Here is a 22721-nt window from a genome sequence, read left to right as displayed (position 1 = left end):
TATGCAGATGGTAAAAGAGAAAAAAATGGGAAATATTAATCCTTTCTTTTTCCATCTTGATACCAGCATCTTATTTTCAGCCCTTTTCTGTTTTGATTTCAGACTGAGAATCCGCAGTGTTTTTTGATTATCATATAAACTGACAGTGGTTAGGAATTGAATAAATCTGTACATTTGTGGGTTATACCCGACAAAGACCAGAAAATTCAAAGTGATTTTCCTTTCGCTGGTTTGCCTGCATGTGACTAGTCCCACATGATGTGGTTGACAGTGATGTGATCTTGCAGATAAAGTTTAACAATAATAGCCCTTCACCAGGTAGATCAGATTCCAAGCCTCCTTTTTGTATGAGGTATTTTGGACAGTTATCTAATTCAGATATCTGTGATAGTTTCATTTTCATCTTTCCTTCGTTAGTTTCCTTATTTTATTGAAAGAACGAGCGTGATTCAAAGTAGTTTGGTTGTTGAAGTGGAGAACAGATGAGTTTGAAGAGGTGACTGTCTAAGTGGCCTTTGAAGAGCAACTCCACTATCAAAAACAACTGACATTAGAGCAGTGAACCACAAGAGCTGCAGCCTTTCTGGAAGTTTCATTACCTGCAAAGGTTGGGAGGTGGGTGAGAGGAGAGTGAAGCAGGGTCTGAGATCACGCCAAATCTATGCCTTTCCACTGTATCTGAGGAGGCAAAGTGAGCAGCACCCAGACAAGGTTGCTTAGCAAAGTCATGAAGACTGAAATTAAACCTACTGAAGTATAAACTGCTAGGAAACATTTTTCCACCACCCCAAAATCTGCTGCAGCAAATTGCAGTCAACTTTGCCTCTGACCTTGTATGCAAAAAGGGAATTGATTTTGGATGTATCTATGTGCACAAAACCAAAAAAGACTAATTCTGGAGCCGAATGCCCCATTTTATGCTCATGCACCCCACCAAATTCGAACAAGCAGTCTGATGCTTAAAGTACACCCATTTCAGAAAATTGGATAGTGATGCATCAGGTGCAACATAAATATTTCCCCAGCAAATTCAGTGGTTGTCAAAGGCATATTTTTCATGTAAGATCACGCCTAAGGATTCCAGTCACCTCCCTCCCCTATTTATTTCTTCCAATGTCCCACTGAATTTGCCCTTAGGCTGATGATGACAAGTTGGGCTCCAAAGTATGAAGTGGACACCTAAGCAAGAAGCTTGAGATGTTCGCTCAAGGGTTCACAGTTTACACCCATTGATAAAAGAAAACCCAAGATTAATGATTGCCCAGTTTGGTTTAATTTGTCTGGAAAACAGGCTAAAACAAAATATGATATCACTGTGTTCTGGAATTGAACAAGTGATACAAAGCACTCAGTTAACCACAAACATGTATTTGAAAATATATTGGTAACAATAGACTACTACCCTGTTGTCTGAAAGCAAAGAAAATGTGCTGGTAGCACTCAGCATGCAAGGCAGCATTTATGGAACGAGAAACATGATTCTGGTCTGACACTTTATTAAAAGGGCAAAAGCTTAAAAAAAGTACTTATTTTTGGTCACAAAAGGGATGGACACAGGCAAGAAAATCACTATAAAGGGTGAAAAAAATGGGAGAGGTTTAGTTTCTTTGCCAACACCAATTTATTTGGTCTCATTATATTAGAGATATTTACTTTTTACCACTGATCTGACCACCATCTTTTCTGATTCTCAAGTCTGGACAAACTCTTTCTACAGATTCTGGTTGACCATATGAGTATTTCTAGCAATTTCCCTCTATTTTCAGATACCAAGAATCTGCAGTTTAAAAAAAAAATATTAAAAAATATATAGTTGTGTAAAGGTAGTGGATGGATGAGTCCCAAAGCAGTGACTATTTCTCTCCATGGATGCTACCTAACTGCTGAGCCTATTCAGATTCTCATTGTTTTCTCAAGGCTGAGACTATGTTATTTGGAAGCTCAGCCTTCATTTGCAAGGGCCTAGGAGTCTTTACTAGGTATGGAAGGCAGAGATTCAGCTTCATAGTATGTAGCGCTGACCAATCAAAGCCTGGTGGGGGTTGTGCCTGCAAAGAAGGCTGATGGATGAGTGGGGTATCCACTGTCTACACAAAGAAAATAGTTTCAAGCTGCTTTGAGGATTGACGGTTCAACCATTTAACAACAGTAGAAGTGGCCAGAGGGTGTGCAGTGTGTACTCCAAGGTTTACTACTTCAAAGTTGCACACAGGATCCTACATGTGTCTTGGACAGAGACGTATGTGTTAAAAGTAGTCTCCTGTATGAAACAAGTGGACATTCCAGCTGCTGTTCTGAAAACCACAACCAAGGCAGTGCAGCAGAATACAAGAGGGTGGTAAATGAATCACTGACATTTACAGATTATTAACAACTTTGTAGTACATGGAAGGATAAATGAGGGATCACAGAACCTATCCATGGTGATTGATGACTATAGATACTAACCTTTTATGTATCGTTCAAAGCTGAAGTGAGCACTGTTGATATTTTGCTGAACAGTTTTCTAAATCCAAACACATTTGATGCTGTTGGCATAAAATTCACTAATACAGTAGACATTTAAATGTACATGCCCTGGTTAGGAAACCTTGTAGCAGTCTATATCTTGAGGATGAGCACTCCGACACCAAGCTTTCCTTACCCTCGTGAGGTAAAGTGCAGATGTTTTCACTGGATGGAAATTTACTTTGGATTAATTTGTCTGACAAATGTAATGCTTTCAAAACATTGTTTTAAAAAATGCAAAGCTCCCCGCCAGCAAGAACAAATACAAAAATGGTTTCTTGACTAAAGGCATTGTACATTTGGTATCTCAATTATGCAAATATTTGAAGTTTCCAGTTCCAATCAATTAAACATTGGACTTCAGATGAATAGCACAGTTGAATAGAAGGGTAAATATTGAATTCTGCAGTTGATAGTTTAGAAGTAAAAGTTGATGCACCGATCAAGTCTTGGATTACATGAAGAATGAAAGAAAAGTAACCCAAAAAGATCCAGCTCTACATTACTGTTTGCCTTATGCTGCTTACCATGCTTGAGGGCTTCCAGTGGGAACCAAAACAGAATAATCGAGTGGAACAGGCCATTCAAACAATGAACCCAGAAAACCTATGGGAAAAGAAAAATCCATGAGAACCATTTACGACAAACCAGCACTGTGAACTTTAACCCCCCTCTCTTTATCGTAGTTTCAAATTCACTAAGTGTGTTTTTGTCCCACCGCCACTGTGTGGTGTTTTTACTGACAACCACTTTTAATCTTTTAAGTACTTGGGCCTTTATTTCCCTCTGTTCTTTTGCCTACAGCAGCATCTTTTGATATGATTGCTATATTTTCAGTCTCTGGCATGGCTGCACAAATCCCTCGCCAGAAGACTAATTCTCAAAGATAGAAATTAGATTTCCACTTAATAAACAATATTTTAAAAACCAGCACCACCTCGTTACAAACTCAAACAATTAAACTATGTGAGTAATATAAATTTTGACCAATGTAGCAAAAACACCCATTTTAAATAAATGTTTTGATTTATTATTCTATTGTAGTGACTCCAGTAGAGCTACTAAATCAATGGTTAGACAGCAGACAATTTATTCAAATTTGCCTCCGCTTTTCCATCACTTCTGGCCTAGACACCCGGGACTGGAAGTGATGTTATCATGTCCCTGAAATGCACTCAAAGTGTGCGTGGCTTAAAATGAAGACGATGGGTGCCCCATGCCATTTTGTAGGTGAGCACCCAACTCTGCAGTGCGCTGCAATTTGGTCCATAGTGCTGCACAGCCTTTTGACCAGGTGAGTGAGTGACGATTAGGCCTGCGGTGCTGCGCGGCTGTTCTTTCAACTGTACAGGCGGCAGTTCAGCCCTCTGTGTTACTCAGCTGCTCAGCCCGCTACACCATCTCTCTTTACCATTTATACGTACACACACATATATAAATACATACACATGCATATACATATATACATACACATGTACACACATACATACTGTAACTATCCCAATAATGTGCTAAAAATTAATAAACAACTGATTTTTTTTCTATTTAAATTATTAAAAACTCATGAAATTGCTCATTTAATAATTTGTAGGGCTGAAGCAAATGCAGAACAGTTAAACCATCGAACAGCAGAATATAATGCTTGCACTGAACGTGATGCCAAATTAAACTAAATCTCTTCTGCCTGCACATGCTCCATATTAAGGTTCAATGTTCCTTTTATTGTCTTGTAATAATACATTAAAAAACATACATAATATACAGTACATCAACTTTTGTCTGCCGTAAGGCAAAGAGTCACCAGGAACATTGCCCAGCACTTCAAATAATAGAATAGAGAGACCGCATGTCAGTTGGGCTGGTGGGGGACGGGACGGGGGACTGTTGTATTGCATTGTGACACTCGAGGTGGCACTGAAAATCCAACCCCAGCAGCACTGGCGCACATGATGAAGAGTTTAAAGTTCTTATAAGTCATGCCCAGCACAGTCAGCGTCAGTGGCAAAGCTGCAAATCTCAGTTGAGTGGGACTTTGAGGCCAGGGTGACTTTACAGCTTACTTGCTTTTCTTTAAGGGAATAACATTGCACTGTATTGGATGGGTAAAATTCTGTGTTTCTGCAATCAAAGAGGCATCTTGTCACCTGATCATTGATTGAGATGTCCATCATAGAGTGGGAGAGTTGTTATAGGCTGTTTTGGTCCAGTCGTAGTCTGGGAACATAATGGCAATGCCTAAGCAGTGGCATGGTCATCCCCAGAAGCTGATGGTGGCCAAAATGGCAACTCCCATGACAGGGCGACACTGCAACTGGAAGGTGGCTGCGATGGACATACCTTTACATAGTGCCTCTTCTTTCTGTACTTCGAGCAAGTAGTGTCTTTCGCCGGGCAGCGTTTTCGGGGATTCTTTGGTTGACCGCAGAAGTAGCACTTTGGGTGCTCCTGGGAGACTGCAGCTGTGGTGGGTTCACTCATCAAATGCTGTAGTAGGCTGGTAGCATGTGGACCTGAGACCCAAGGTGGCGGCCCTCATGTGGTCCCCGCGCCATTAGGTGAGTATGCTTCCATGTTACAGAGGACAATCTCCAGTGATTTCACGAGGTCAAGAGTCTCTCTTAGGTTTAACTTACCCTGCTCAAGTAGCCTCTGGCTCACATAGTCCGACCTGACGCCTGCAACATAGGCATTCTGGATTACGTCCTCTGTGGTTTGGGCAGCTGACACCAACTGGAATTTGCAAGCTCATGCGCGTCCACCCAGAGCCTGGAGGAACTTGCCGCTCGATTCACCTGGTTGCTATCTGCAGGTAGCCAGCATGTGCCTGGTGTATACCTCATTAACTTTCTCCCTATTCTGGTCCTTGAGTATATTCATTGTCTCTCTGTGTATGTTGAGGCGTCCCTGATCATCGGGAACACTCGATGTCTGACCCGGGAGAAGAGGAGGTGCAGCATGTTTGCTTCCATGGCCACAACTCCAGTGAAGTTCTGTTGAAAGACCTCAAAGCAACATAGCCAGCATTCAAAGCAGTCTGAGGCTTCTGGTGATTGTGGGTCGATCTTCAGCTTATCAGACTTCAAGAGTTGTTCCATCGTTGGGAAAAAAAAACTATTGTGAATAAAATTGAAGCCCTGTCAATACCTCAAACGACTAGAGTTATGGAACGATAGGCTTTTATTTACCATAAATTTGAAGAGCATCCTGTGCTGTGACTGACCCAGGCTTTCAGGGGTTGGGTTATGGTGTTGGAGCCTATACAGGGAGAAGCCATGGGTCCAGTCACAGGGTGGGGCGAAGCCAGATTAAAGTGTGTACAGCAGTTCACCACAACAATATTTATTTATTACGTTCTTATTTACACCCTTCCTCCTTTCCTGCCCTACTCTTTCTTGATGTCACATAGTTTTCCATTAAATATTTCATGTTTGACTGATTTACTACTAACTGCCCTCTATTATACTCACCATTAAACCAACAGCTGGGTTTGTACACTCAAATTATTCTGCCAACTTCCATATCGTACACTATCTCCAGACATTCTTAATGCACAGTCTTGAATACCTTACTGATTTATGAAGCATTATATGAAATCCATTAAATGCATGCCTGTTACCTCTATGGTAGACTCATCTAGTCTCGACATGTTTCAGATCCTTTGCCAGTTTAATTAAATGAAAAAAATTTGAAATGTATATGCAAGTTAACTGTTATGGTGCAAATACAGTTATAGCATAACTTACTGCACACAAGAAGAATGAAATATTTATCAAGTTGTGAAGTGTTCAAAAATACTTCAGAACAGAAGTTTTATGCAAGCAAAGAACATTAAATAAAAACAGTGAACTATTTACTTCAAGCGAAAGGCTGAAATGGTATTCGAAAAAATAGAAACAATCAAATAAATACTCTTGTTAAAGTCCTGCCACAGAATAAAGAGATGTCTTCTGAGGCAGAAGTGATCTTGTATGAAAGGGATGGGTTGTTCCTGAGCTGGGGCGGGGGGTGGGGGGAGAAGAACCAATATTCTATCTCCTATTGTAGTTTCTATTTAATTAAGTGAAGCACCTTTGAAATGTATATGCAAGTAGACTGTTATGGTGCAAACACAGTTATAGCATAACTTATTGACACAACATTTCAAGGATCTGTTCAACTGCAGCAAGCAAGACATTTGATGCATGTGTATATTGCACCATGTATATGACAATAAATCATTATTATTCTGGCAGGGAGATTTGCTGGTGCTACTTGAAAGGGTTATAACAAAATTGGCAGTGTGTACACCCAGAGATGAGATGAGATGAGGACATCACGATTAGTACTGTGTGCAGTCTGGTCTCACTACTTGAGGAAGGATGTAGTACTGGCTTTGGAGGAGGTTCACCAGGCTGATTCCAGAGATGAAAGGTTTAGTGTATGAGGAGAGACTGAGGGGATCTTATAGAAACATATAAAATGATGAAAGGCATAGGTAAGACAGAGGTAGGTAAGTTGTTTCAATTGGTAGAGGAGAGCAAAACTAGGGGACATCGCCTCAAGATTCAGGGTAGTAGATTTAGGACAGAGATGAGGAGGAACTGCTTTTCCCAGAGGCTGGTGGAATTGGCTACCCATTGAAGCAGTGAAGACTACCTCAGTAAATCTATTTGAGACAAGGTTGGATATGCTTTTACATAGTAAGGGAATTTAGGGATATAGGGAAAAGGCAGGTAGGTGAAAATGAGCCCATCATCAGATCAGCATCAACTTACTGAATGGTGGAGCAGGCTTGATGGGCTGGATGGCCTACTCCTGCTCCTATTTCTTACATTTTTATGATTAGCAAATTTGCAGATGACACCAAAATTAGTGTGGTGGACAGTGGGTTAGGATTCTAAGAGAACAACAGGATCCAGATCAGTTGGGAAGGTGGGTCAAGGGGTAGCAAGTGGAATTTAATCTGAAAAGAGTAAGGTGTTGCATTTCAATAAGTAGGACACAGGATGAATGGCTGAGCCTTGGAGAGTGTTGTAGAACAGAGATCCAGGATAGAGATGCATAATTCCCTGAGTATGATAACTCAAGTGGACAGAATGGAGATGGTGGTTTTTGGCATTGCGTGAAGTACTGAGTAGAAAAGTTGGGACTTTATGATATAGCCGTACAGGGCATTTGTCAGAGCACACTTGGATTACTGTGCACATTAAAAAATTCACCAGAATTTTGCCAGGACTAGAGTTCTAGGGTGAGGTTCAATAAGTAAGGTCTTCATTCTTAATAATGTAAGAGGTGGAAGGGTGAGCTGATAAAATGATGAGAAAGATGTTTAAAGTGAATGTTCATAGTCTATTTCCCTTGGTAGATGATTCTAGAAGCAGAGGACATATGTTTTAAGGTAAGAGGAGAAAAGGTTTAAGAGGAACCTGAGGGGAAACTTTCTCACACAGAGTGTAGTTCATCTGGGACGAATAGCTCAAGAAGTGGGTACAATTAGAATGGTCAAGAGACATTGGGACAAATATGTGGATTGGAAATGCCTGGAAGGATATGGACCAAATACAGACATTTGGGATTAGCCCAGAATGCCAACTTGGCTGGTATGGACAAGTTGGACCAAAGAACTGTTCTGCGGTGTAAAACTATGATTTTAATACACCAGAGAATGAATCTTCTTAAACAGTCAATATACCATCTCCTCTTCATCTCTTTAATCACTAAAGGAAGATTTTAATTAATTTTTAACATCCAAATGACAATTGCAGATATATTTTTCCTCTTTTATAATATCATAAATCAATATAATCTTCATGGAAAATCCTGCTGTGATTTTCTTTACTGTAATACGATTAGATCTTAATAGATTCACTAGTTCCCTTTTCTGCAGTTGATGAAAACTGTTTCAAGTTCAAATCAGAATCTGAGGATGATGTGCTGTTTGCTCTCAGGAGAGTGAATCCAAGGGAAACATCCTGTCTGGACGGAGTACTCGGCTGAGTACTGAAAAATTGTGCTGACCAACTAGTCAATGTTTTCATGGATATCTTCAACATTTCACTCCGACGCGTGGTACTCACGTGTTTCAAATACGCCTCAGTCGTACCAGTTCTCAAGAAGTATGACCACTGATCATTGACACAAAGTGTTTTGAAAAGCTAGTGTTGAAACATATCATCTCCTGTCTGAGTGGCGACATGGATCAGTTGCAATTTGTCTACCATAGAAACACATCCACAGCAGATGCCATTTCATAGGCTCTACACAAAACCCTGGAACACCAGGACAGCAAAGGTGCATACATCAGATGCTCTTTATTGACTACAGTTCAACATTCAATAACACAATTCTCTCAAAATTGATCAGCAAACTCCAAGACCTGGGCCTCAATAACCCCAATGTGTAATTGGATCCTGGATTTCTTCACCTCCAGTCCCAAATCAGTGCAGATTAGTAAGAACATCCCTTCCACAATTTTCATCAGTAACACAATGCTGTGTACTTGGCCCACTGCCCTACTCGTTTTATACCTACACCAGAGTGGCTTGGTATGACAACACAGTTTACAAATTTTCTGGCAATACCACAGTAGTAGGTTGCATAACAAGTTAACATGCACTTGGGAGAATGGTGTACTAACAACTTCTCACTCAATAGCACCAAAACCAAGGAGCTGATTGTAGACTTTAGGAAAAGCAGAGGATGTGTGATCCAGTGATCATTGGGGGATCAGAGGTAGAGAGGATGAGCAAATCTAAATTCTTGGGAGTCACTATCTCAAAGAACCTTTCCTAAACCCAACACGCTAATGTCATCGTGAAGAAAGAATGTTAGTACTTTTACTTTCTCGAGAGTTTGCGGACATTTGGTAATGACATCAAAAACCTTGGCAAAATTCTACAGATGTGTAGTGGAAAGTGTGCTGATTGGTTGCATCATGGCCTGGTATAGGGGCACCAATATCTCTGAACAGAAAGCCCTGCAAAAGGTAGTGGACAGAGCCCAGTACATCATAGGCAAATCTCTCCCCACCATCCAAAAATTCTACATGGAATGCTGCTGTTGGAGAGCAGCAGCAATCATCAAGGATTCACACAGCCCAGGACATGCTCTGTCCTCATTGTGGTATCAGTATCACAAGACTCATACCACCAGGTTCAGGAACAGTTGCAACCCGTCCACCATCAAACTCCTAAAGGACAGACTCAATCAGAGATTTAAGGACTCTTACATTGCACATTATTTATTAGCGAATATACATTTTTTTCTGATTTTGCAGCTTGTTTACATTTCCTTCTTTGTTCACATTTTTCTCGTTTGTATATGCATCTTTTTCTTGAATACAGTTTACACTACAGGTAAGGAGAAATTCTGCCATGCCCATAGGAAAAAAAGAATCTCAGGGTTGTATGTGATGTCATGTACATACTCAAGACAATAAATTTGAACTTGGCATAATGACTGGACTGGTAAACCAACAGCCAGAACTATTCAAAGACAGGGTTCAAATCATTCAATGGGGAAATCAAAATCAGTTAATTCAATAACTTAATGTAAACGCCTCATCAATAACTAATCATGAAGATACCAGACGTTCAAAAAAAAACTGTTCATCTTTCCATTAATCCTCTCAAGGAAGGCAATTCTCATTCTATTCTTGGTCTGCCCTGTATATGGCAACAGAAACACAATAATTAAACTGAAGTGCTTGAAATACAGCAAGAAGCTTTGTATTGCATGCTATCAAAGTACATGAAATCATACAGCAGATAGTGCAATAATAACCAATAAATAAGACAGTGTCAGGAGTAGTGTTATAATAGTCAAATATGCAGGGTCAAAAGGACAAAACAGTGCAGGAAATTATAGTTATAAAATATAGTGTAAGGGCACCATCTTTTACCGGTGTAAGAATCATGCTAGAGTCTCATAAGATTAGGAAATAAATTCCTTGAATCTGGAGGTGTGTTTCCAAGCACGTATTTTTTGCCTGATTGAAGGGGAGGGGGAAAAGAAGGACATGCCTGGGTGAGAGGAGTCCTAAGTTACGTCAGCAGCTCTCCTGAGAAGGCAGAAGATATATACAGAGTCGATAGAGGGAAATTTAGTTTGTGGGATGGTGTGAGCTGCGTTTACCACTCTCTCCAGTTTCTTGTGGACACTGGCAGAGCAGTTCCCATCCAAAGCTGTGATGCATTGGGCAGGATGCTTTCTATGTTGCACCTGTAAAAGATGGAAAGAAATGGGTGGCACAGTTGGTGTAGCAGTTAGCACATTGCTGTTAAAGGGTCAGTGATCAGGACCAGTGTTCGAATAACACGCTGTTTGTAAGGAGTTTGTACATTCTCCCCTTGCCTACATGGGCTTTCCTCAGGGCCTCTGGGCCTTCAAAATGTACTGGGGGTTGTAGATCAATTGGGCAGCATGGGCTCATGTGCTGAAAGGGCCCATCACTGTGCTGAATGTCTTCTAAATTAAAAAAATTAAATTTTAATTAAAAAATGTAATATTTAAAACTCAGCGATATGCTGAATTTGCTCAAGTTTCTGAGAAAGTAGATTCGTGGATGTGCTTTCTTGGCCAGAGCATCAGTGTGGTTGGACCAGGGCAGGTTCTTAAAACCATAGAACATGACAGAATAGAAACAGGTCCCTTTGGCCCTTCTAGTCTAGCAGAACCATCTTTTTTGGCGAGTACTACTGAATTGCACCCAGTTCATAGTCCATACCTCGTCCATCCACGTACATGTCCAAATCCTTCTTAAATGTTAAAATTGAGCCCGCATTCACCTCCTTAGCTGGCAGCTTGTTCCACATCTCCACCACTCTCTGTGTGAAGAAGTGCCCCATCATGTTCCTTAAATTTTTCCAATTTCACTCTTAACCCATGTCCTCCGTACATTTACTCTGTATCTCCCTCAGAATTTTAAACACCTCTATCAAATCTCCCCCCATTCTTCTATGTTCCAGGAAATAAAGTCCTTAACTGTTTAACCTTTCCCTGTAACTCAGTTCCTGAAGTCCAGGCAACATCCAAGTAGATCTTCTCTACACTTTTTCTTTCTTATTGATATCTTTCCTGTAGTTAGGTGACCAAAACTGCACACAATATTCCAAATATGATCTCACCAATGTCTTATACAATTTTTCCATAACATCCTAACTCCTGTACTTAGTGCTTTGATTTATAAAGGACAATATGTCAAAATCTCTCTTTACAATCCTATCTATCTGCAATGCCACTTTCAGGGAATTATGTATCTGTATTCCCAGATTCCTCTGTTCTACCACACTCCTCAGTACCATGTATGTCCTTGGTTTGTCCTTCCAAAATGCAACATCTCACACTTGTCTGCATTAAATTCCATCTGGCATTTTTAATCCCATTTTCCAGGTGGTCCAGATCCCTCTACAAGCTTTGAAAACCTTTTTCGCTGTCCACAGCACCTCAAATCTTAGTGTCAATTGCAAACTTGCTGATCCAATTTACCATATTATCATCTAGTTCATTGATATAGATGATAAACAACAATGGTCCCGGCATCGATCCCTGAGGCACACCACTAGTCACAGTCCACTAGTCTGAGACACAATTATCCACTACTACCCCCTGGCTTCTCCCTTCCAGCCATTGTTCAATCCAATTCACAACTTCACTATGAATACTGAGCATCTGAACTTTCCTGACTAACATCCCATGTGGGACTTTGTCAAAGGCCTTACTAAACTCCATGTAGACAACATCCACAGGCTTTCCTTCCTCAAATGTCCTGATAACCTCCTTGAAAAATGCTGTAAGACTGGTTAAACACGACATACCACACATAAAACCATGTTGACTATACTCTAAATACATGGGCTCACAGGTGCACCCAAGGATATGTGGTTAGACTACTATTCTACTCATTATTTACCCATGACTGTGTGGCCAGGCACAATTCCAATGCCATATACAAGTTTGTCAATGACACCACAGTTGTCGGCAGAATCACAATGGCAATGAGGAAGCGTACAGGATGGAGTTAGATCAGCTCGTTGAATGGTGTCACACCAACAAACGCACTCAATGTTAGCAAAACCAAGGAGATGATTGTGGACTTTGGAAACGAGTCAGGGGAACACGACCTAGTACTCATCAAGGATTCAGTAGTGGAGAGGGTCAAAAACTTCAAATTCTTGGGTGTCAGCACCTCCGAAGATCTGTCCTGGAACCTCCATGCTGATGCAATCACAAAGAAGTCTTGTCAGCAGCTATACTTTGGGAGGTGTCTGAGTTTGAAAACCCACTGTTTGAACTGTAGCTAATTGACTCATTATGTGCACGATTTCTTCATAACTCCAAAGGAAATGGGCCAATGACAATTTTTCTCAAGCAAAATATTTCAGTTACAATTAGGCCTAGAGCAGTGATTCGCAACCTTCTCCTCCCACTCACATACCACCTTAAGCAACCCCTTACTAATCACAGAGCTCACTTATGGCATAGGGATTACTTAAAAGTGGTATGTGAGTGGAAAGAAAAAGGTTGAGAATCACTGGTCTAAATTTAAATTTAAAATACTCGAAGTGTGTTTTTATCAACAACTTGTACATTTGTAATATGACGTCCCTGTTTCTGCATTCACTGCCCTGTGCTAAGTGCCTTGCTCACCACCCTGTTTAATTGTGTTGTCACTTTCAGGAAACAATGTTCCTGTACTTCTAGTTCTTTCTGATCTACGACTCCCAGGATCCAAGTTTTCAGCATGCAAGCCCTGCCCTTGTTTAATCTATCAAAGTGCAACAACTCACATTTTTCAGAGTTAAATTCCATCTGCCATTACTAGGTCCACTTTCTCAGTTCATCCAGATCTTACTGTAACCTAAGGTCATCCTTTTCACTCTCCACCATACCAACAATGTTGTTGCCATCTACAACTTTATTAACCATGATAACTATTTTGTCAACCCAGTTGTATTATAGATGACAAAAAAGTGGCTAAGGAAACTGGCCACAGGCCTCCAATTTGAATAACAACCCTCTGCTATCACCCTTGACTCCTACTATCAAACCAATTCTGTATTCAATTGGTCAGCTCACCCTGGATTCCATGTGATCCAACCTTCTTGGCCGTCCTAGCATGAGGTATCTTGTCAAGACCTTTGATAAAGTCCATGTGGACAACGTCCTCTGCTTTCCTCCCATCAATCCTCTTTGTTGTCTCTTCAAAATACTTGATCAAATTTGTGAGACATATTTCCCACCCACGAAGCCATACTGATTGCCCCAAATTTGACCGTGCCTTTTCAAATGCTGATAGATCCTGTCCTTCAGAGTCCTCTGCAGTAGCTTTCCTACCACTAATGTTAGGCTCACCAGCTTGTAGTTCTCAGGCTTGACCTTGTAGTCCTTATTAAATAAAGGCACAGTATTAGGCATCCTCCAGTCTTCCGGAACCTTATCAGCATCTGAGGATAATATAAATGTCTCTGAGTCGCTACAATTTTTTCTCAAGCTTCCCACAATCCCCCAGAATACACTTGATCAGGCCCAGGGACTTTAGATACCTTAATGTCCCTCAATATAAATGTTTTAGATGTGATAGAACAGGGGGTAAAAAAGGGGGAGGAATTGCTCTGCTTGTTAAGGAGGACATTACTGCCATGAGGTGACAGGATGGTTTGGAGGGATTGTCCAGTGAGGCTGTTTGGGTAGAATTGAGGGGTGGAGGAGGCATGAGGGCACTAATAGGGTGTATTATAGACCACCAAATGGGCCAAGAAAATTGGAAGAACAAATTTGTAAGGAGATAGCATATATGTGTAATAAACATAAGGTAGTGATCATGGGAGATTTTAACTTGATTGGGATACCCATACAGTAAGAGAGCTGGATGGGCTAGAGTTTGTCAAATGTATGCAAGATAGTTTTCTTAATCAATACGTAGAGGAACTGACTCGGGACGGTCTAATACTGGATCTCCTGTTAGGGAACGAGATAGGTCAGGTATCTGAGATTAATGTTGGAGAACAAATTGGGTCTAGTGATCACAACTCTGTTAGTTTTAGAGTAGTTTTAGGGAAGAGCAAAGAAGGGCCTAAATTTGAGGTTCTGGATTGGAGAAAAGCAAATTTCAAAGGAATGAGAATGGCTTTGGGGTGTATTGAGTGGGACATGATTTTTTTCAGGAAAGGATGTAAATGAAAAATAGAGAATATTCAAAGAAGAAATTTTGAGAGTACAGAGTAGATATGTCCCAGTGAGGATCAAAGGAAAGGCTGGAAGTCATAGGGAGCCTTGGTTTTTGAGGAATATTAGAAATTTGGTTAGGAGAAAGGGGGAGGTGTACAAGAGGTATAAACAGCAGGGTGATGAGAAATTGAAAGAGGACTATAAGCGGTGTAGAAAAAATCTTAGGAAAGAAATTAGAAAGGCCAAAAAGAGGCACGAAGAGGCTTTGGCAGGCAGAGTAAGAATAAAGGGTTTCTACAGGTACATTAAAAGTAAAAGATTAGTGAGGGATAAAATTGGACCCCTTGTAGATAGGGAGGGTAGGCTATGTGAAAAGTCAGAGGAGATGGGGGAAATTTTAAATGATTTCTTTTCTTCGGTATTCACTAGGGAAAAAAATATTATACCAGTTGAAGTAAAGAAAAATAGTGGGGAGATCATGAATCATATAAAGATAACTGACGAGGTAATGATGGCAGTGTTATAAAAGATAAAGGTGGACAAATCTCCGGGTCCGGACAATATATTCCCAAGGACACTCAGGGAGACTAGTGTACAGATAGTGGGGCCATTAACAGAGATATTTAGGATGTCATTGGTCATGGGGGTAGTGCCAGAGGATTGGAGGGTGGCTCATGTTGTTCCGCTGTTTAAGAAAGGGTCCAAATGTAAGCCTGGAAATTATAGACCTGTGAGTCTGATGTCTGTGGTGGTTAAGTTGATGGAAAGTGTTCTGAGGGATGGCATTTACAAATATTTGGAAGAACAGGGATTAATAGGTAGTAGTCAGCATGGTTTTGTCAGGGGTAGATCATCCTTAACAAACCTTATAGAGTTTTTCGAGGGGGTTACAAAAAAGATTGATGAAGAGAAGGCTGTGGATGTTGTCTATTTAGACTTTAGTAAAGCTTTTGACAAAATTCCCCACAGGAAGTTAAGAAAAAAGGTGGAGGCATTAGGTATAAATAAGGAGGTAGTGAAATGGATTCAGCAATGGTTGGATGGGAGGTGTCAGAGAGTAGTGGTAGAAAATTTTTTGTCAAATTGGAGGCCAGTGAATAGTGGAGTTCCTCAGGGATCGGACCTGGGTCCACTATTGTTTGTTATATATATTAACGATCTGGAAGAAGGGGTGGTGAATTGGATAAGTAAGTTTGCAGATGATACAAAGATTGGTGGTATTGTGGACAGTGAGAAAGATTACCGTAGCTTAAAAAGAGATATAGGAAAGCTAGAGGAGTGGGCTGAGAAATGGCTGATGGAATTTAATATGGATAAGTGTGAAGTGTAGCATTTTGGAAAGGCTAATCTAAATAGGTCATATACATTGAATGGTAGACAATTGAGGTGTGCAGAGCAACAAAGGGATTTAGGAGTGATGGTAAATAGTACCCTCAAAGTTGATACTCAGGTAGATAGAGTGGTGAAGAAGGCATTTGGAACGTTGGCCTTCATAAATTGGAGTATTGAATTCAAAAGTTGGGATGTTATGATGAAATAGTACAAAGCATTGGTGAGGCCAAGTTTGAATACTGTGTGCAGTTTTGGTCACCGAATTATAGAAAGGATATAAACAAAATAGAGAGAGTGCAGAGAAGGTTCACGAGAATGTTGACAGGATGTCAGGGTTTGAGTTACAGAGAAAGGTTGAACAGCCTGGGGCTTTTTTCTCTGGAGCGTAGAAGATTGAGGGGGGATTTGATGGAGGTGTTCAAGATTTTAAAAGGGACAGAGAGATTCGACGTGGATAGGCTTTTTCAATTAAGAGTGGGGGATATTCAAACCAGAGGCCATGGTTTGAGATTGCAAGGGGAAAATTATAAGGGGAACATGAGGGGAAATATCTTCACGTAAAGGGTGGTTGGGATGTGGAATAAGCTTCCGGCAGAGGTGGTTGAAGCAAGGACGTTATTTACATTTAAGGAAAGACTGGATAATTACATGGAGGGGAGAGGATTGGAGGGGTATGGATCAGGTGCTGGTCAGTGGGACTAGAAGGGTGGACTAGTAGGGCCAAACTGGCTTGTTTTGTGCTGTATATGGTTATATGGTTAATGTGTTTTTAGCCATCTAATAATTGTTCTTTTGCAATATGTCTTTGTTCCAAGATATCACAATTCACTAACCTTAATTCCTTTGTTTCTATCTCCTTCTTTACCAATGCAAAATACCTGTTCTGTTCATCTGTCATTTCCTTGCTTATCATTACAAATTGTTCAGGCTCATTATCTGCAAGTCCATGATCTACTGTGTTAACTTTTGTACATTAGGCATTAACAGAAACACTTATTATGTTTTTTAAAAAAAATGCTGTTTTATCACGCAGTCTTATTCATCCTTATTAATTTCATCATCTTTATCTTTTTAAAAATATATTCTGACCTGCCACTTGCCTTTATGTAACAGTTTTTTCTTTATGTTAGTGCTTTAACTTTTTTTGTTAACCACCCTTGACTAGTTCTTCCTTGGAATGTATCTTTTCTGTAAGGTCTGCTTATAAGATTGCCACAGAATCTTCACCGATTCATTAAACTAGTTTGCCAGATCACTTCAGCAAGCTCTGCTTTTGTGCCTTTCATTATTTAAATTTAAAATAATAGTCTTGGACATACTTGTCTCTTCCTTAGCCAATGAGGAAAAAATCAGTCTTATTAACCACATTGAGGTATATTCGCAATAATGTCATCAATTACTTGCATCTTATACGCAATACCTTTGAGACATAGACATAGAAGGGTAGACGGCGGCGGCCCCGATACGGGCAGGAGCAAGGGGGAGACGGCGGCCCCGGCCTCGGTCGAGTGAGGCAGGTGGAGGCCCCGGTCCGGGCAGGGAGTGGGAGGCGGCGGCCCCAGTCCAGGCACAGGGAGAGCAGCAGCGGCCCCGGCCCCGGTCCGGGCGAAGGGTAGACGGCGGCGGCCCCGATACGGGCAGGAGCAAGGGAGAGACGGCGGCCCCGGCCTCGGTCGAGTGAGGCAGGCGGAGGCCCCGGTCCGGGCAGGGAGTGGGAGGCGGCGGCCCCAGTCCAGGCACAGGGAGAGCAGCAGCGGCCCCGGCCCCGGTCCGGGCGAAGGGTAGACGGCGGCGGCCCGATCCGGGCAGGAGCAAGGGGGAGACGGCGGCCCCAGCCTCGGTCGAGTGGGGCAGGCGAAGGCCCCGATCCGGGCAGAGAGTGGGAGGCGGCGGCCCCAATCCAGGCACAGGGTGAGCTGTGGCGGCCTCGGCCCCGGTCCGGGCAGTATGGACCGACCTAGGAGGGGAGGCAGGCCCCTCCAGCCCGGGTAAGAAACCTGCATAGGAGAAGCCCACTCCGATGTAAAACCTACGACCCAAGGACCTCGCTGCCACGTCCCAGCTTGCTTGGCCACGGCACACGAACCATGGGTGTAAAGGGTGGGGCCAGTACTGCGCGCACTGCACTCCACCTAAAAGCTCCTTTGCGCAGGCCCGAGGACAGGTCCACGTCCTCCCCCCCCACGTCCTCCCCCTCAAAAGATGCTCACAAACTCAAGCTAGCATGCTGGAACATCAGAACCATGCTAGACAAGGCTGACAGCCACCGACCTGAACGTCGGTCTGCCCTCATTGCACATGAACTCCTCAGACTTGACATCGACATAGCCGCTCTCAGTGAAGTCCGCCTGGCAGATGTAGGCAGCCTCCAAGAACGCGGCGCGGGCTACACACTCTACTGGTCTGGCAAGCCTTCGGATGAACGACGCCTATCTGGTGTAGGCTTCATGGTCAAGAGCTTCATTGCCTCCAAACTCGAAAACCTTCCGACAGGCCTCTCGGACCGAATCATGTCCATGCGACTCCCACTTCAAAACAAGCGTCACTTCACCCTCATCAGTGTCTATGCTCCAACCCTCCAGGCGGAACCAGCAGAAAAGAACAAGTTCTACACCGACCTGCGCAACCTCATCCAACATACCCCTACAGCCGACAAGGTTGTCATCCTGGGCGACTTCAACGCTCGTGTCGGCAAAGACTCAGAAACCTGGCCAGGAATCCTGGGCAAGCATGGCGTCGGCAAGTGCAACGACAATGGGCGCCTCCTGTTGGAGCTCTGCGCAGAACAGCGACTTGTCATTACAAACACCCTTTTTCAGCAGAGGGACAGCCTTAAGACCACCTGGATGCATCCCCGATCCAAACACTGGCACCTCCTGGACTACATCTTGGTGCGAGAAAGTGACAAACAAGATGTGCTCCACACCAGGGTCATGCCTAGCGCGGAATGCCACACTGACCACCGGCTGGTTCGCTGCAAGCTCAACCTTCACTTCAAGCCAAAGCCCAGGAACAATAAAGCCCCCAGAAAGAGGTTCAATGTTGGAAACCTGCAGTCAGACGAAGCGAGAGGAAACTTCCAGGCAAACCTCAAAGCAAAGCTCGACGTTGCAACCCGCCTCACGGACCCGTCCCCTGAAACCCTCTGGGATCAGTTGAAGACTACCATACTGCAATCCACTGAAGAGGTACTGGGCTTCTCCTCCAGGAAAAAACAAGGACTGGTTTGACGAAAACAGCCAGGAAATCCAGGAGCTGCTGGCAAAGAAGCGAGCTGCCCACCAGGCTCACCTTACAAAGCCGTCCTGTCCAGAGAAGAAACAAGCCTTCCGTCGCGCATGCAGCCATCTTCAGCGCAAAATCCGGGAGATCCAAAATGAGTGGTGGACTAGCCTCGCCAAACGAACACAGCTCAGCGCGGACATTGGCGACTTCAGGGGTTTCTACGAGGCTCTAAAGGCTGTGTACGGCCCCTCACCCCAAGTCCAAAGCCCGCTGCGCAGCTCAGACGGCAAAGTCCTCCTCAGCGACAAGATCTCCATCCTCAACCGATGGTCAGAACACTTCCAATCTCTTTTCAGTGCCAACCGCTCAGTCCAAGATTCCGCCCTGCTCCAGCTCCCTCAACAGCCCCTAAGGCTAGAGCTGGATGAGGTTCCCACCCTGGATGAGACATATAAGGCAATCGAACAACTAAAAAGTGGCAAAGCAGCAGGTATGGATGGAATCCCCCCAGAAGTCTGGAAGGCTGGTGGCAAAACTCTGCATGCCAAACTGCATGAGTTTTTCAAGCTTTGTTGGGACCAAGGTAAACTGCCTCAGGATCTTCGTGATGCCACCATCATCACCCTGTACAAAAACAAAGGCGAGAAATCAGACTGCTCAAACTACAGGGGAATCACGTTGCTCTCCATTGCAGGCAAAATCTTCGCTAGGATTCTACTAAATAGAATAATACCTAGTGTCGCCGAGAATATTCTCCCAGAATCACAGTGCGGCTTTCGCGCAAACAGAGGAACCACTGACATGGTCTTTGCCCTCAGACAGCTCCAAGAAAAGTGCAGAGAACAAAACAAAGGACTCTACATCACCTTTGTTGACCTCACCAAAGCCTTCGACACCGTGAGCAGGAAAGGGCTTTGGCAAATACTAGAGCGCATCGGATGTCCCCCAAAGTTCCTCAACATGATTATCCAACTGCACGAAAACCAACAAGGTCGGGTCAGATACAGCAATGAGCTCTCTGAACCCTTCTCCATTAACAATGGCGTGAAGCAAGGCTGTGTTCTCGCACCAATCCTCTTTTCAATCTTCTTCAGCATGATGCTGAACCAAGCCATGAAAGACCTCAACAATGAAGACGCTGTTTACATCCGGTACCGCACGGATGGCAGTCTCTTCAATCTGAGGCGCCTGCAAGCTCACACCAAGACACAAGAGAAACTTGTCCGTGAACTACTCTTTGCAGATGATGCCGCTTTAGTTGCCCATTCAGAGCCAGCTCTTCAGCGCTTGACGTCCTGCTTTGCGGAAACTGCCAAAATGTTTGGCCTGGAAGTCAGCCTGAAGAAAACTGAGGTCCTCCATCAGCCAGCTCCCCACCATGACTACCAGCCCCCCCACATCTCCATCGGGCACACAAAACTCAAAACGGTCAACCAGTTTACCTATCTCGGCTGCACCATTTCATCAGATGCAAGGATCGACAATGAGATAGACAACAGACTCGCCAAGGCAAATAGCGCCTTTGGAGACTACACAAAAGAGTCTGGAAAAACAACCAACTGAAAAACCTCACAAAGATAAGCGTATACAGAGCCGTTGTCATACCCACACTCCTGTTCGGCTCCGAATCATGGGTCCTCTACCGGCACCACCTACGGCTCCTAGAACGCTTCCACCAGCGTTGTCTCCGCTCCATCCTCAACATCCATTGGAGCGCTTACACCCCTAACGTCGAAGTACTCGAGATGGCAGAGGTCGACAGCATCGAGTCCACGCTGTTGAAGATCCAGCTGCGCTGGATGGGTCACGTCTCCAGAATGGAGGACCATCGCCTTCCCAAGATCGTGTTATATGGCGAGCTCTCCACTGGCCACCGTGACAGAGGTGCACCAAAGAAAAGGTACCAAGACTGCCTAAAGAAATCTCTTGGTGCCTGCCACATTGACCACCGCCAGTGGGCTGATAACGCCTCAAACCGTGCATCTTGGCGCCTCACAGTTTGGCGGGCAGCAACCTCCTTTGAAGAAGACCGCAGAGCCCACCTCACTGACAAAAGGCAAAGGAGGAAAAACCCAACACCCAACCCCAACCAACCAATTTTCCCTTGCAACCGCTGCAATCGTGTCTGCCTGACCCGCATCGGACTTGTCAGCCACAAACGAGCCTACAGCTGACGTGGACTTTTTACCCCCTCCATAAATCTTCGTCCGCGAAGCCAAGCCAAAGAAAGAAAGATACGCAATACCATGTCTAACAAGGCCTACTCTTTGGTTGGCTTCAGAAGGTGCTCCTCTGAAAAACTATTCCAAAAACACTCGCCCTTCTTTGCCTTTTCCGGTCTATAATCCCTCTTATATTTTTCTGACAAGCTTCCATTATTTTTATATATATATATATATATATATATACAAGTTGCCTTATAGTGCAGTTATTGTTTGGAAGCTTGTGCACCATTCTCATTAATAACCTCTTGCCTTTATTATTTCTCATCTACATTTAATCTGCTTCTGCACCCTTTTCTCTTGAACTTAGGTCATCCCTCGGTTGTACTTGGACCACCACCAACTGAACCATCCACCCTTTGCTAGTTTCCTATTCATTCTAAAAGTAATTTGCCCATCATTCCAGTCCCAATCTTGCAAAGTCTTTCAGATCATACATTTCTACATTTGCACTCTCAGTTCATCAGTTTTTTAGTGAATGTGCTGAGTATTCAGATACAAATCTTTCAAAAACATGGGAAGACGAGCAGGTGTACATTCTGCCACTCAACACAATCATACCGATCCTCTATCTCAATCCCCCACGCTGAGCGGATCCTCTGGATGCCTTTACTTATGTCCTTCATTTGATTTTTGTACATTCCAGACTCATCAAATAACTTCCTTGAATTTGTATTCTTTATCCCATCCTGCCACAGTCTGTTTATCTTATCCCACATTAATACCTTTCATTTTACTAAATTAAATTTTAAAAATTGTAGATTGCTAGAAATTGACTAAATTCCAAGCTCCTTATTTCTAGAAAAAACTTTTGACCCAACTGCATTGGTTTTCAAGAAGCATTTGAACATTTATTGAATATTGATGATTAATCTGAGATGTTGAGAGTTAGCCCTTTTGAACTACATGTAGCAATTCTGGGGCAAGTAAGAGCCACTACATTGTTGAATCACATGCATGGTAGATTTCTTTCCTTTTAGGACATTTGTGAAGCTTATGGATGGCTGAAGGACCTGTTTTTTGTGCTGTACTACTCTTATTTTTAAAAGATGAAAGTTACATCTGGTAGTTATTGCTGATCTGTGCATTGCCATTACCTCTGATTCAGATCATGTTTTTTTTATGATATCAGAGTTATTTCAGAATCAGAATTATTGTCACGAACAAGTCTTAAAATTTGATGTTTTGCAGCAGCGTCACAGAGCAAACGTTCATATTATAAACATCTTACAACATTACTACAAATAAAAATGGTTCAAGAAAAGTAAGGCAGTGTCTTTGGTTCAT

At 42.9% G+C, this 22721-nt stretch overlaps 1 protein-coding gene across 17 annotated transcripts in view; it reads right to left on the bottom strand.

Annotated features, from left to right (window-relative positions):
• The window catches only part of atp8a1 (ATPase phospholipid transporting 8A1), a 313300-nt gene that overhangs the window by 47986 nt on the left and 242593 nt on the right, over positions 1–22721 (bottom strand). For 13 of the 17 annotated variants that reach the window (XR_011353617.1, XR_011353618.1, XM_069924781.1 and 10 more), the window contains 2 exons: positions 10621–10707; positions 3036–3114 (listed from right to left, as the gene is read on the bottom strand). Coding sequence is in view for 15 of the 17 variants with exons in the window: in XM_069924781.1 (XP_069780882.1) it covers positions 3036–3114; positions 10621–10707 (166 nt within the window). In the remaining 2 variants the exon portion in view is untranslated. Of the gene's footprint in view, positions 1–3035; positions 3115–6331; positions 10152–10620; positions 10708–22721 lie in introns of those variants that run through there. The other 4 variants (XM_069924773.1, XM_069924776.1, XM_069924783.1 and 1 more) reach the window with 3 other exon arrangements.

The sequence above is a fragment of the Narcine bancroftii genome, chromosome 3 (assembly GCF_036971445.1).
Source record: "Narcine bancroftii isolate sNarBan1 chromosome 3, sNarBan1.hap1, whole genome shotgun sequence".
NCBI lineage: Eukaryota > Metazoa > Chordata > Chondrichthyes > Torpediniformes > Narcinidae > Narcine > Narcine bancroftii.
The sequence above is the reverse complement of the archived record's forward strand: the minus strand, read 5'-3'. Positions and strand labels throughout refer to the sequence as shown.